Here is a 16613-nt window from a genome sequence, read left to right as displayed (position 1 = left end):
ACGTTTGGTTTGTTTTTATTTATATAACTTTTATAGTCTGTAGTACAAATGTGAAATGACAAGTGCGACGATTTTCTCATCATTTGTGATTATTGTTTCGCGACTACATACCTTTTAATTTTGCTATTTATTGGTTATGTTTTAAGTAGATATAAATGTATTAAGCAGAATGGGTTTATTAATACATAGTCGTTAATGAGAATGAAATAAAAATGAAGTATTTATTTATAATATTGTTTGTGGTAGAATCCTTCGGTGTCGGATCTGTTGTGGATAAAGATAGAAAGGTGAAGTGCTTTGTTATGCCCACATTAAATATTTAAAGTGCAAGGTGAAATGAATGTGACGTGAATAGTGCTTTTTTTACAGGAAAATACAGAATTATCTAGAGCTTTAGATGACCGGCCTTTGCTGTTTGCCACGTTAGGGGGCGGCATGGTGGCTGTGGAACCACAATCGGGAAATATAATCTGGAAACTTAAAGACGGTAACAGAAAAATAATTTCGAAATTAACTACAATACTGTATATTTTTTATACACTAATAAAACTGTAGTTTTTTTGTAAGTACTACAAAAGAATTGATTTCTGAGAAATTTTAATAAACTAATATGACTATAACATCTGATGCAACTTTGGGTAACGTAATACTCTAATATTTTATTTATATGCATTTTTAATAATATTATTATGTACCTTTTATACATATTAAATAAATTATGAAGTATTTTTTTGTACAACAAATTTTAATAAACTGTGAAAGATACAGCACTTAATGAATAATATAATAGAAGAGTAAATCTAATATATTTGTCAGTCAAAAATTGTTTAGCAACCTTTTAATTTATGTTAAAAGTCAAAATATAACATTTTAACTGAAGAATTTACCAATTTTAAAATTATTATTATTTCATTATGTATAGTTCTCAATTTAGTTGGATGACATTAGAATAGTAATTCGTTTGAAAACAATATTTTATTTCTTGAACAATTAATTGCCAGTTCTATATTTAAAATGTCTTAAACTGATGTAAAACATGTAATTATCTGTAGTTTTCCTTAACTCATTTTAAAAGATTAATATATATTATAAAACATTAAACAAAACATGATAGATATGCTATCCTTTAACCTAATTAGGGGATTAATTTTATTGATAATGATAAATTATAATACTCTAAATAATTTATAATCTTATTAATAATAATATCTTTGAATATTATTTGTTAATAATTTTATATGGCTTGGCGTTTGCCAGCTATAATAATGAATAAAAATAATTGATTTTTCCGAACTTATATTTCTTTATGGAGCTAAATGATTTATAGGTAAAATGTGAGTGGTAATAAATATTTGTATATATCTTATAAATGTTTCTAATGCAAAAAAAAAGATTTTACTTTAGTCAATTTAAAACATTAAGTGTTCAACAGCTTCTATAGACTGGCCTTAGGTCTCGTATTTGAGTTTTGTAGCTGATTATGGTTTGAAAACAAATGTGGAGAATAATCATTCCTCACATGCATTTTCCTAAAACAAATTAAGCACATGAAAATTCATTGGTGCTTACACAGGTTTGATCTAGTCTTCAATTAAGAGGAAGATATTTGCATTGTATATTGAAGCAATCCTTACTCCGTCAGAGCCTACCAAGAGATCTTATGTTATATAGCTTGTGCCTGTAATGATACTGGCTTAGGCATGTTTAAAAAAAAAAAACACTTCAATGCATGGTTTTGAAATCCGTCCTTCGCAGCAGAATAATTTAAAAGTAATAGGGTGATATTCACAAAGACATGCATGCGCATGCAGTCTATTCAATAGAGACCATTTCAATATTATTTTACATCCTAATTTACTCAGCCCATAATATAATAATTACATAATTTATTTAAGTCTCATGCATAAGTTCTAGAAACATGTTCCATTGTAATTATCATATTATTCATATTAATCAATTTACTATCACCATGTCATAATATAAATAGTAAAATTATGTCAAATGTAAATAATATTTAGTAAAAATCACTCTCCAATTACTATTACATAAAGATATGCCGGTCGGAATGTACATACCTGGTGTTTGTTATCAATATTAATGCGTTCGTATTTTATCATACGCGCATCGAGCGCCGGCCATGTGGAATTACGTCTACAAGTACCTAGTGATATGTAATAATAATAATAGATAAATGTAAAGGTTATTCATATTTTGTTTTGTAAAGCCGGTTTCATTGAATGTGCAAACTGTCTAGTCTAATAATATATAACTAATTATCAGTCTAGTCACTCGTAGCTAGTGGTTTATACACATTTTGATAATGTAAAAACGGGTACATAGCCTATATCCAGCTTTGTCGATTGGCATCTCATTGTATTATTCTGATGTCTATAAAATACTTAAGATTAAAAACACAAAACAGAGTTTTACGCCGGCGTGCGGTTAGCACAACAGATGTATGTGATAGTTTAGTTCTATTATGATGACGTAATTAATAAACCAATATAATGTTATATCGTTAAACGTTATTTATAAAACAATATAAAACGAATCTACTGAGTATTATAGAGTGAAGGATTATAGGAAAATTATTGGGTTCACGTACAATTTTTTAATAATTAAACTTATTCCCGCACTACTCCTATTCCAAAATGGGTGTCAAACCCCTTTCGAGTCGTAATACTATACCAGATTTTTTAATTATAAGCGCATATTGTATAAGTTTTATTTCTTTCCTTTTGAAATTTTGTGGCCTCGGGCCTGCGTCTCACTGACATAGCTTAAATTCGATCCGGTTGAATATTAATTATGCGCTTTTATGGCGAACTCTGAACGAAACCATATAATAATGTATATTACCTATTTGGAAATATTATAAATGGTTATAGATAAGTTCATTTCTATATTACACACTAGCTACCCGCCCGATTTTTTAAACAATAAGATGTAGATTGCATTTGACACTTGCTCAATATACCCCTACTTAACTGTGCTAATGCATAGTACAACCTTTATTTAAATATATGGTAAAATTTAAACAAAAATTTAATTGAAAAAATGTAAGTAATATTTGTCTACATAATACGCTTAAAATTATTATTTACGATATTAATGTTGTAAAAGATAAATCTTTTGGCAACTTAAACTAAATTGCACTTATAATGGTGTTTCCTCCTTTTATGATCCTATAAATAGTTACCGTTGAATTATCTATAAAAGATAGATGCTCGTCGTTTTTGTAGATATTTTGTAGATCCACAAACTTTTCAAGGTATCTGTTATACTTTTGGCGGCGTTCGAAAATGCCTGTAGCGACAATTCTCTCTCCAACTACTATGGCAAATTACAAACCATGTAGACTATATATAGCGTGAAACTAAATTAAAATAATATCAGAGTTCCATTTAAATCAGAATAGGTAGTAGTTGTTTTTGTTTGAAACTCTGAATATACAATTCTTGCATCTTTATATAATATATTATAAATATATTAAAAAGGGTCACAGAGAAATCACAGATAAATAATAAGAAAATAAATGAATAATAAAGGGTTAATACGAAAATCAAGCTAAAGAACTTGATATTTCCGCCGTACAGTGGCACATCCGAAGAATTTTCTGGCAATAAAAATCGTGTAATTAATATTAAAATATCGACCAATATCGGATTTATAAAAAAATGTTCGGTTAATTGTGCGGTAACACGCATTACATTAGCAACAGTTGGTACGCTGGCTGTGTGCGAGCGGAAAGATCTTGGCGCGATAACGATATAATTTAAAATTCATAATTTAAAATAAAACCCTAATTACGGTTGCCAGTAGCGCTGTGCGCCATAAACAGTGTCTATAGGATATCCATTTATATTTATATTTTTGATTGTAGAACCTGTAGTAAAAGTCCCGAATCAACATGCAAATCTCATGCCCCAATTTTTGCCGGACCCTCGCCACGGTTTCCTCTACATGTATGGTCCGAGAGGAGACAAACAGATGCTCAAGAAGTTACCATTCACGATACCGGAGCTGGTGGCGAATGCGCCCTGTCGTTCTACCGAGGGTATTCTTTATACAGGGAAGAAGAGCGACACGTGGTTCATGCTCGATCCTTTAACTGGGACGCGAGAACATGTTTCAGGTATATTTTGTCTAGAAGTTATTTTATTAATTATTTTAGAATTAATAACTCAATAGTTAGTGGGCTCCATAATGCGCCCATATTAAAATATTATTTATCAATACTATGACTAACTAAATATATAACCGGTTCAAATTCTACCTTAAGTTATTTTTTTTTTTTACGAATAAAATGAATTTTAGTATTATTGTGAATGTTTTGTGTAGTGTAATGTAATTTTGATTTTATTTAAGAAATTTCTGTCACAAATGTTATGTACGCAAGGCTTTGTCTTTTTTACAACACTATTACCACATATCATACGAACATTGATGATTTGTTTGCGTAATTATTTACAAACAACAATTTCCTCAGGCTTCGACAGTTCAAAGATATTTAACAGTGACAATGATCACACGTGCGAAGGAAAAAAGCGTGGTGTTTACATCGCTCGCACGGAATACAACATATTGATGCACGACGCTAACAATGAAAATCAGAACTGGAACGTCACATTCTACGACTACACCTCGCATGCGATGGGCAAAGAAATGCTGAACGATTATGGTATGGAATAAATTACGACTTAACCTCACCGAACATTAGTGATTGAATTTTTGATGGACCCCAAAATTCTGGCTTGGTTCTTAGTCTTCGTTATACACATATAGTAAATGTTTTAGAGCGAAATTGAAAAATACATTTATGTAATTAAACTTACTAAAATAATTTGTGTTCTTAATTCTCGTTATTGCGTTTCGTGTACTTATTTTAATACACGACGCACGTCTTCAGTACAGTGATCTTACGTTTATTGACAATCAAGTTTAGCAAGTCATTGTAATCTATTTAAAGGTTACTTTCAAATTTGTAAGCGCTCGTTAGGTAATAATATTTTTAAAGGGTAATGACTCCCATATTAAGAGTATTTTTTTTAATTCAAAGTATGAATAATAGATCGATATTAACTGCGGCTTTGCTCCGTTTTTTTTTCGAAAAGAAAGTATTTTTACGGAATTTTAAAACTCATAATATTTCTTTGTAGTTCGGTTGATAGTGTGGGAATAAAAATTGAACAGACAAACATACATAGTTATAGCATTTATACTTTAGTAATCTTCGAAGATTAAAAAAAGTTTATAATTGTAATCAATCATTCCTATTTATAGATGTGGGTTTTACTGAATATGCGTTTTTGATTATTAACGCCTTATCAAGAAAACAGAGCGATAATTGTCAGAATAATCGCGACATCGTTACCCGGCGTGTTAAATAACACAGACTTTATCGTACTTTCTAGATAAATGAACGCATCGTCTCCCAAACTATTTGCGATAACTCCAAAATATACCTGGCCAAAAAAAGTTTGCTTACAAAACAATTATTGAGTTTATTTATAAATTATGGGATTATTTGATAAAATTTGAACTTGAAAAATTATCCTCCTACGATATTGTAATTAATGTAAATTATATCCTGTAAAGGACAAACAGGTTCTGATACTAAACACATTTATATATATATAGTCGAGTCGCATACGAACCGTTATATATATACGCAAATAATTCATTATTTTTGATCATAATTTAAAAGAAAAACTTTGATACCATGAGTTATCCTTAGAAGATAGATATGTGCTGTCTTGGACTTTTTTTAGAATATTTTAAGAGAAACAAAACGATACATGAAACATATGGAAGTTTTTAAAATGCACGACTTAGTCATCGAATATCGTCATGAATTTAGCTTATTTATAAATATATACATAATAAATAGCCCTATCTGGAATAATGTACTTTTTAAAAGGTGTAATATTTTGTCAAAAAATCTATTTGCAATCTGTGGCTCGGGAACTTTACTTTCCGCACACACAGTTCACGCTCTCTTGTTATAATATTATATGTATATATGCAAGCGTATCGTGTTACCGGGTTGAGAAATGATGCGCTTACATACTAATCATAATTGATCCCTTATCTATTGACCTGTCATTTCACACGTATGTCATTCGTTTAATACTAACAGCTTATCGTATGTAACTTAATATCTTTATTTTAGGCATCATACATTTTACATCGACATCGAATGGGCGTATCATGTCATTTGATCGAAAAACTGGTGACCTCGTGTGGTCACATAATTTTGAAACGCCAGTCGTTGCCGCCTATTTACTAGACAGAGAAGGACTTTTATCTGTCCCTTTCAACTCTATAGGCGATGACACGTTAGACCATATCATGGAAGATGCCTCCACTTTAAGAAATGGACAGGGAATTAAGAATTCCAATATTGAATTGTAGTAAGTTATCTTAAGATTTATTCGGTGATCCGAACCTTATACTATCAAAGCATTGTTGAAATGATTTTTTTATTATTTGTTTACAGTCCTACTTTATACATAGGCGAGCACAATCACGGCCTGTACGCTTTGTCATCGCTGGTGGACAAAAATACAGTGACAATATCCACAGGGCACACGAGACCACTGCTTTTAGAAGGTCCCGTCACAGAAAACCAAGCGAAAGCGGAACGTGTCACATACGAACCGTTTAAAAACGTTCACTACCAACTTAACGATCTAAACTTACACGTTGCTCCGCCGTATTTACTCCTGGGACATTACAAAGTGCCGGAACTTACCACATCATGGATGCCGCAGCTTCCGAACATGAACTTCCTCAACGCACATTTAACTCAGAACAATGCCGTTAAATTGATAAATGGGGAAGTTCACACCGACTCTGAGAAAGACGGTGAAAACGAGACGAACTTAAAGTCTAGCTCCGTATCAGTTTCCGTCCAGACCGATGAGTTTCAGGACTTCCACTTTAGGCCAGATCTGTGGTACAAGCAAGGGTATATCTGGCTCCATCAGCAGGAGAACAAGGCGTTGAAAGTCCTGCTTATAATTTTGACGGGCCTGGTCGTTGCTATGTTTTGGTATCTGCGTTATCAAGTAAGTTGATATATATTGTTTTTGGATTAAATTTAAAAATTATATAATCTTTACTTGTAAAGTATATGCTACGTGTTTAAAGATGATATTTGTACAGTTGGGTATGAATGAGTTTTACTTTTTAAATGGTAATTATACTAAGTGTTGTCTAAACCAATAATCCAAGTGGCATAAATAGTCATCAACATTATATATGTAGGTAATTAAATTTGCGCGAACTAATGGCTAATATTAACATAGGCTGACTGCCTCGTTGGTCTAAAGGCTAGTTTATCAGATTCGATTTTGAACGGAATAAAGAATTGCTCACACTTGAGCACTATCATGTGTGCTGCGTAGTTGGCTAGTCTCGGAGAATAGTCGCCGTGGTCTAAATCGGTCAGTAGAATATCGTCATATCAGCATAAGTGTTGATAAAATAAATATTTATCAAATTTTTAAAATAAAATCTTTCGGTGTTATGGGTAGTTATAGAAACATGAACCAAAAAAAATATTCTTCAATAATACAGTAAGAGCCTGTAAACTTCCTACTGCTGAGCTAAGGCCTCCTCTCTCGTTAGGGAGAAGATTTGGAGCTTATTCCATCACGCTGCTTCAATGCGTTTTGGTGGATACAATGTGGCAGAATTTTATTGAAATTAGACACATTCGGTTTCCTCACGATGCCTTCACACAAATTAAGCACATGAAAATTCCGTGGTGCTTGCCTGGGTTTGAACCCGCAATTATCGGTTAAGATGCACGCGTTCTAACCACTGGGCCATCTCGGCTCTTCAAAAATGTTAATGCCTTGCAGTATTAATTAATCGGTTCTATGTTATGAAATAATTTCTTTATCGTCGATACTGTTCGTAGCGAAACTGTTATCGTGCTTTGCGTAATTGTTTTTTTTTCAATTGGGATTTTATTATTTTCATAAAAAATTATGTATTTTCTAGGCAACATTATGGTACCTTTATATAAGTACCTTTGCGTGTTTTTTTTAGGTAGGTTTTTTATCTTTTTCATAAGCTCAATGACTTATTTTAGATAACACAACGTTTTTTGTAATTATATAATAACATGTTGGATAATTTCAAGGCCACAATATTATAAATATAATTTTTCATGTTATAGAAATATTTACTACCAGTATTTAAAACGGGATATTTACCACGGTTTTTATTTTTATTCGGTGGAGCTCGTGAAGAAGACATTCGCAGATAATGTCGAAATATCGACATAGTATAGACGATAGTAATAAAAATAATCATATTCATTTAAAATCTTATATAGAAATAATTATCATAGTTTTTATACATTTTTTTTTATTTTTCTCAATTATTTATTGTTGATTGCCTCGTCGGTCTAGTCGCTAGCTTATAAGGCTACACTTTTCCGAGATCCCGATTTCAAATGAATAAAACGATCTTTGATAGACCTAGGTTTCACTGTTACAATATCTTTGTAGCAGTTTGGAAGTTATCATTGTTTTCGATCCGGTACGGTCTTGTCGGATTGTAGTTCTATTAGAAGACTCAGGGTATTAAGAGTCCGCTAGTCTTCGTAGGGAATGGTTGTCATGACCGGATGAAGGAGGACGGCCTATGACATCTATTTTTTTTTAAATATATTTTTATTTTAGACATGTGATAAAAGTCTCATCCAACAAGGTTTAAATGATCGATATCAACAATTACATTGAATAGTATATTGTCTCTACATGCATATTTTGATGTTAAGGTACATAGATTGATGACGTAGCTATAATATTGATATGAGTTAGCCCTTGAAAAACGATCGATAGTTTGATACCGCCCTCAAGAATATAATGTATGTAGGTCATTTAATCTATCTTTACACAAATATTATTAAGCATGCAAAATTGTAAGGTCTCTAAAATGATTCAAATTTGGAACATAAATTTTAAATTGTATTAATTATATTGTATTAATACTTACGCTCGTATATGTTGTATTGTATTGTATTTTCTTTAGTTTTCACGGCCTCTTATAGCGATCTCCGAAAGCCGTCTATTTTATGTAAAGTTTGTTTGTATTAGATTCGACATATAATCACAACGGATATCCTGTTTAAAAAAATGGTCATTTAGAATAATGTATGTGATGTTGTCCAATATTTATTTATTTATTTATTTATTTATTTATTTATTTATTTAGAATAATATTTTGTCGATAAGCTCTATGATACTGACCTGATTATTGAATTAAATAAATAAATCAGTTATTGCTTCTTTTTTCCTTAATACCGATCGAAATTAATTTAATAAAACGTATATATATATTATATATATATTACTATTTAATATATAGGTATATTAAATAGTAACGGTATCTTTATATACATATTATTATAATTAAGTACCTGGGCTACCGAATCCCGCTCAGCGCTAATAATATATTATAAAAAAATATTTGCTCTTTTGAAAATTAAGAAATTTGTGGAAATACTCCAATATAGATTAATTCAAAAAGTAATTTTACCTAAATTCAAAATTTGTATTATATCGTTAAAGCCGTTTCCTTGGTACGCGAATTAAATTGCTCGTTTAATATTTATTATAAGAATATATTTTAGAGAATTATTGTGTTCTAATGTTTTTATCTATGAAAAAGATGACGTTGTCACCAACACATTTGTGTTATCGTTATCTATAAAAAAGAATTAACGACAATCAATCTAATTTCTAAAGGAAGTAAAGATCCTATCGACTTTTTTATATTTTATTTATTTACTAGCTGCTCCGCGCGGTATCGTCTGCGTTAAACGAGCCACCATTTACCGCGACTAAGCAGTGACTTTGTATAGTTGGTTGCGCACGATCGTGATGGTGTGCTTCCCACTCTTAGTAAAATATCGATAGAACTCAAAATTTGAAAAAATATGTTTATTGCAAAATAATGACTCAATTCTAAAGGGTTTAGTTAAAATACTGTATTTTTTTATTATTATTGAACGAAAATGCCTTGGTTTTTTTTTTAATTTTGATGTTCTTTTAAGGTTTATTTACACTAAAAATATAACATCATTACCATAAGTTAGTGATTTTGATTTCGGTCAGTATCGATGTAGACTATAGCCGTTCTCTAGATTCTAAGATTAACGCGTTGTATTTATTTACTAAAATTTAAGTATTTGCCGAAAATATGAAAAAAATAATAAACCATCATTTTTCATCAGGCTCGAGAGTTTCAACAGCTGTCTCAAGGCGGTTCACGAAGTTCGAACTCGTCTACTTCCTCTCAAGGAGAAGTGACAGGTCAGCTGGTAGAACTTGGGGAGGGGGAGGTTCGTATCGGCAAGATCAGCTTCTACACGGATCAAGTTTTAGGGAAGGGATGTGAAGGAACATTTGTGTACAGGTGAGTGGAACCAGCTTACTCAATAATTGTTAACACGAGGTCAAGTAAGACTTAAGTCAAGTTTTTACAAGCATTTTAATTTAATTCATCTGTAATTACGTAGGGATTTTTTAAATTAAATTTTTACCCAGTTTTAATCCTAATCGCGCCTAAATCATACTTTTGGTGACGGTTACATTGTTATACAAATATTATTACTTTGTAGTAGGGTTTTGTGCAAGCCCGTCTTGGTAGGTGCCACCCACTCATCAGATATTTTACCACCAAATAACAGTACTCTATATTGTTGTGTTCCGGTTTGAAGGGTGAGTGAGCCAATGTAATCACAGGCACAAGGGACATAACATCTTAGTTCCCGAGGTTGGTGGCGCATAGGTGAAGTAAGGAATGGTTAATGTTTCTTACAGCGCCTTTGTCTATGGGCGGTGGTGACCACTTACCATCAGGTGGCCCATAAGCTCGTCCGCCAATCAATGCCATAAAAAAAATTATTTAAGCAGATGTATGGCTCTAATGAAAGGGATTCAATAAATGTGTGAATTGCTCATTCTTTTCTTATTGATTCACTATTAAATCAGGAATACAATACTTTCAGGGGCACGTTCGACAAGCGAGCGGTGGCCGTGAAGCGCCTGCTGCCGGAGTGCTTCACGTTCGCGGACCGCGAGGTGACGCTGCTGCGCGAGTCGGACGCGCACGCGCACGTCGTGCGGTACTACTGCACGGAGCGCGATAAACAGTTCAGGTTAGATATTGAGTCGATACCTAGACACTAGACAATCATCTGATGTGTATGTTTATATGTCATACTAAATACCTGATGATTTTAGATCTCATGGAAAGATGAGTTAATTGGATTCCCTAATTACATAATTTAATTCATGTATCATATGTATGTAACTCCTTTGCTTTGTTTATAAAAAAAAAGTAAAGTAAATCGTTGACCCCGAACTCGATAACGTAGTCATCCAATGTCTGCTATACATTGTAATACATACATACATACGAGTACGCGTACATAAGAGTACGCTGAATTTGTTGCAAAAGAATGTCTTAATATAAATTATTAAAGACTAGTCTAAGATCTATCACTTGCTTTAGATGAGAATTGTAATAAATCTAATTTCTATTTTCTACAGATACATTGCGTTAGAGCTGTGCTCAGCGACGTTACAGGATTATGTCGAGAAGAAATTGAATTTTGAATGCAAAATCGAAGCGGTTGAAGTGTTACGACAGGCGACGTTGGGTCTCTCGCATCTACATTCCATGGATATTGGTAATTTGCATTAAAACTTTTTTGTTCGTACATTGCACACCTCAAATTTGAACGTCGGTTGTGTTTTGCATCTTAAATAAAAAAAAAGTAAAAATATTTTATATTGTTTATTACTCCAATATCCATTAGCGGTGGTGAGGGATCTGTAACGGTTGATTTACTTGCCAGTCCACGTGGATATTTAAAAAAAAAAAATTTTAGTCCAAAAAGTAATTGCGCTAAAATACACTTGAAAACACAATATCTATTTAAAATCTCTGGACATATTATGAAGAGTTTAATTATAATCAACAATAAATTATAAACCATCATCCTCTTGCCCTAGCCCAATTTTATTTGGAGTCGGCGCAGGATGTCTTCTTTTTCCATACTTCTCTGTTTGACGTCATCTCACAAGTATCATTCCTTCTAGCCATTTCGTCTTTCACACAATCCATACATCATTTCTTTCATTTTAAATCATCGTATGTAAATAGTGGCTTCTCTTTCTGGCAGTTTACTGTCTCTATCTATCTCTCTTTTTTATAATAAAATGAGCGATTGAGGTGTGCAATTTTGGATTTATAATAATTTTCAAATTATTTGTTACGTATAATTGAACTTTCATTTCATTCACATACTATAAAGATAATTACTTTTTTTAAATTACGAAATAGTACTCAAGTTGAAACTTGTGATTTATTTAAAGTTGCCAGTTCACAGAGATATCAAACCTCATAATGTTCTGCTGTCCATGCCGTCGGGGACTGGCGAGGTTCGCGCGATGATATCAGACTTTGGTCTGTCGAAGAAATTGAATATCGGACGAGTCAGTTTCTCGAGGCGTTCTGGAGTCACCGGTACTGATGGTTGGATAGCGCCCGAAATGATCAACGGAGAAAGAACGGTGAGTTATGGTATCCATTAATATATGTAGTAAATAAGTTTAAGACTTATGCCAAGAAAAAAAAAACAATTACTAGGTTGTCAATCAAATATACATAAATAAATAAATAAATAAAAAATAACAGTATATGCAATTATTAACATGCGTGGAATTATTATTAGATGACTTTCATGCAGTATTTAAATGTATATATGTATGTATAAGATACTAACTTAAAGAGTGACCTAGAGTTGAAATTTAAAACTTAAAGTGCTTGATAGCTTTTTATAATAAAGTTTATTTTGTTTATTTATATACTGGTATGCTATATATAACTATTATCATGCATAATATAGTTATTGATAGCCGTTAAAAAACAATTAGTAAATAGAAATAGGATTTTTTTTTTTTTTTTTTATTGTTCGATTTTACGGTATTGTTTGTTCGTTGTGGACAATATAGTATATTAATAATAATATTTAGCATGATTAATGTTATACCTTTGTCATAAACTATTGATGAAAAAATTAAATAAAAAAAATAATAATTTTAATCTGAATAATTTAATTTTCAGACAACATCAGTCGACATGTTTTCTCTGGGCTGTGTGTTTTACTACGTGCTGTCAAAGGGATACCATCCCTTCGGCGACGTGCTGAGGAGGCAGGCTAACATACTTACAGGGGAATACAATTTAGACCAATTGGAGTAAGCTTAAATATCATTTTTGTGTTAAAAAATATCTTAATATTTACGAATTATTATTAATGTTTTGTTTTTTAATTGCCTATAGAAAAGTGTTGCCCGAAGAGGAAGTGTTGATCGCAAAGATCTTGATCAGATCGATGATCGGCGAGCGCGCACACGCGAGGCCGGCCTGCGCCGCCGTGCTCAAGTACCCCATGTTCTGGGGGAAGCAGAGCACATTGAACTTCTTACAGGTTAGATTACATCAGACGGATCGAATTAAAATTAAAAAATATATATATGACGTATACAACTGACCACACCGCTTTGCTGTGTGTTTATGACCGACATAAAATGATCTGAATTTCAAAATCATATTATCAGACCAGTCAACTAAGCAGGATATATTTTAGTGCACAAGTGTGTGCGCAAGGTGCAATCTCCATTGCCTCACGCTCGTAACACGATGCGATGGAAAGAGTTCAGGAACAGTACTAACAACTTAACGTGCTTTCCGAGGCACCGGAGTGTATATACTTCCAACTTTAAGATTCCGAGCCGTTAAATATTTTATACAACGAGGCAGATATATAAAAGAGAAAAAATTGAGAAGCCTAGGCTATTGGTACTACAATTGATTATCGCGTCGCTATTCTAAGGGTAAAAAATGTTGATGCAAGTATGTCTCGGTAGGACGTGAGCGACCAGGTGGAGAGCTGCAGCGGCGGCGCGGAGGGCGCGGCGCACGCGCTGGAGCGCGGCGCGCGGCGCGTGCTGCGCGGCGACTGGCGCGCGCACGTGTGCGGCGCCGTGGCCGCCGACCTGCGCGCGCGCCGCACCTACCGCGGGGAGCGCGTCGCGCACCTGCTGCGCGCCATCCGCAACAAGGTCAGCCAGACGCGCGTCGACTGGACCGACTTATTTTAGGGACAGCCTCTAAATATACTAATGGGGAACCCACCATCTTCAGATTCCGATTATCAGTAAATTTAGGTCCAAGTGCAGGTGGATGGTCTGGTGTTGACTGGCTATTTAATTTGCCATAATTCAACTCATTCTTAACCTTCTATGACAAATGTTTAACGTATTCTACTTATTGTTAACTCAGGGCTTACACTGACTTCGCTACTCAATGAGTTACTTTTAACGTTAAAACTAAATGCACAGCTAGACATTTTTGAACTCATGTATAACAAAACGTGAATGCTGATCGTATTATATTCAATAAACAATTTTAACATTTTAGAAACATCACTACAGAGAACTAGACGTGGAAATTCGTGAAAGCCTCGGGAAGTTACCCGATGGATTCGTCTCCTACTGGCTCAAGAGGTTCCCGCTGCTGCTGCCGCACGTGTGGATACAGATGCAACAATACAAACAGGAAGACATTTTACAAGCTTACTACCCACATTCCTTCACCTTCAATCGAGATGACATCATAGAATTCAGTGACGATATGGAAAATGAAGAATTACTCCCGAGTGATATGGAGAAAAATGAACTGTTCCTTAAAAGCAAAGTTTTCTTTGATGAAAACGATAAAGAAAAAAAAGTGTACAGAAAGGAAGGGTCCCCTCGTAAACGTGCAGACATGGTGAACTGGCGGAGTGACCAGCAAAGCACAGACTTTAGGATACTTAGGCAAGATGACGTGAGAATGAGAGATAGGCATTATTACAAGAAAAAGGAAAAGAAAAGGGAAGATATACCCGTCTGGAGTTTACCTCCGCAGTAGTTTAGTAAGTTTTATTTATTTAATTTTTATATAAGTGCAATTCGTAAGATTAAGTGGCGAAAATGGTCTCAATAAAATTTTGTACTGACCGTAGTTAAATTTAGGAACTACTAGATGAGATTTTGAGTGTATGAGATGAGAGTTTATTGAGCATTATTACATGATGTTTGTACTAAGGCCGATGATTTTATTATATATAGAGATTTTTTTTTTAATATTTTTCATTACAAATTGAAAGTAGGGACCAAAACAAGGCAAGGATTACAGATGATAATCATGTTTTAGTTTTGTGTTATTTATTAATCTATAAACTTCTATAATTTAAAAAAATATATATTGTTATATAGAATTGGTTACATTTATGTACTTCAACATTTAATATGAGTTTTAAATTTGTCTGATATGGAGTGTGGAGGTAAGGAGGTCTAGTTATATATCAAGCGTCCCGGATGTTAAGAAAATGTAAGATTAGCCTAATATAGAATAAATACAAAAATAAACAGAAAACAATAAGTATTCTTGATTAATAATATCTCAAACACGTCTTGTCGAAAGCCTTATGTTTGTTTCTATTGTTATAAAGGGAGTTTGACAATGCACAATATTATTGTTGAAGCGATTTTGAATTTGCTTTCTCCTAAATTATGCAATTCAAAACGTCGCTTTTATATATACGATTTTTTTTTTTAAATTAACAAATATAATTATAATTTTTTCGCTGACTTTATTCTTAGTCTTATTATATTGCTGATGATAGGGGCGCCTTCGTTTGTCAACAGATACGTGATACGTAGTATCCACATATTGTGGTTGCCTCTATATAAATAAAAATCGCTAGGTGTCTTTTAAAGGTTTTGCTGATTTGTAAGTTTACGTCTCGACTACGTTAGCAGTATTCATTTACTAAAGTTTTATAAAAAAGTGTAAATATTACAACTAATTTTATATTATGTTGCTTGTAATTGATAGATGTAAACTTCAGGTCTCGTTTTATTTTATAAGATGAAACGACTTTTTTGCGCGTTGAGGTTGTTATGCAATTGATATACCATAAGACTGGATCCTCCTTACCTCACAAACCATATATTTCATTTTTAATTAATTTGCATAAAATATAAACAAGTATAAAATTGAAATAATCATATAATTTAATATATTAAAATAATAGTTGTAAGAATTTAATATAATGTATTTGTTTATATTTTGTACATATTTTGTCGAATGACTACAAGACATTCATAGCATTTAAATAAATTATAAAATTGACAAAAAAGTTTCACAGGTAGCGATTTTAGAGGTTGTTTAATTAGAATGAAAGCTATACTAATTTTTTGATATTAAAATTAAAAAGTGAAATATTCGTAAAAGTTTGTTACCGTACTTATTTGTACTATATGTTTTTTTTTTATTGGAGAATGTGGCAAGTGTTATAAAGTTTGTAATAAACTATTGTTTACAACCTTCTTGGATTATAAATACTGAAGAAAATATATGAATTCAAGGAAAAAATAAAACTAATTTAATTATCGAATGTATTTATTTTGAACACATTGCCCGTTTCGTTTAACGTAATTACAAATGTATATAATTATTTGAACTTAATTATAAAA

General features: G+C 32.5%; 1 protein-coding gene across 1 annotated transcript; it reads left to right on the top strand.

Moving 5' to 3' along the window:
* Positions 1-101: 101 nt before the first annotated feature.
* LOC125065605 (serine/threonine-protein kinase/endoribonuclease IRE1) lies at positions 102-16607 on the top strand. The gene is made up of 14 exons (XM_047673318.1): positions 102-287; positions 370-487; positions 3884-4135; positions 4490-4681; positions 6173-6413; positions 6500-7070; positions 10253-10434; positions 11030-11179; positions 11574-11713; positions 12409-12599; positions 13153-13286; positions 13372-13519; positions 13959-14153; positions 14512-16607. The coding sequence occupies exons 1-14, from the start codon at positions 213-215 to the stop codon at positions 15001-15003; spliced, it is 3081 nt and encodes a 1026-aa protein (XP_047529274.1). The 5' UTR covers positions 102-212; the 3' UTR covers positions 15004-16607.
* Positions 16608-16613: the final 6 nt, after the last annotated feature.

This window comes from Vanessa atalanta, chromosome 8, assembly GCF_905147765.1.
Source record: "Vanessa atalanta chromosome 8, ilVanAtal1.2, whole genome shotgun sequence".
Taxonomy (NCBI): Eukaryota; Metazoa; Arthropoda; class Insecta; order Lepidoptera; family Nymphalidae; genus Vanessa; species Vanessa atalanta.
This window is presented reverse-complemented; position numbering and strand designations above follow the sequence as displayed.

Excerpts from the sequence above, each read along its gene's own strand:
- LOC125065605 (XM_047673318.1), top strand. The coding sequence starts at position 213 with ATGAAGTATTTATTTATAATATTGTTTGTGGTAGAATCCTTCGGTGTC. Across the intron at positions 488-3,883 it reads AATCTGGAAACTTAAAGACG|AACCTGTAGTAAAAGTCCCG; the intron begins GTAACAGAAAAA and ends TTTTGATTGTAG. Across the intron at positions 14,154-14,511 it reads TGCGCGCCATCCGCAACAAG|AAACATCACTACAGAGAACT; the intron begins GTCAGCCAGACG and ends TTAACATTTTAG.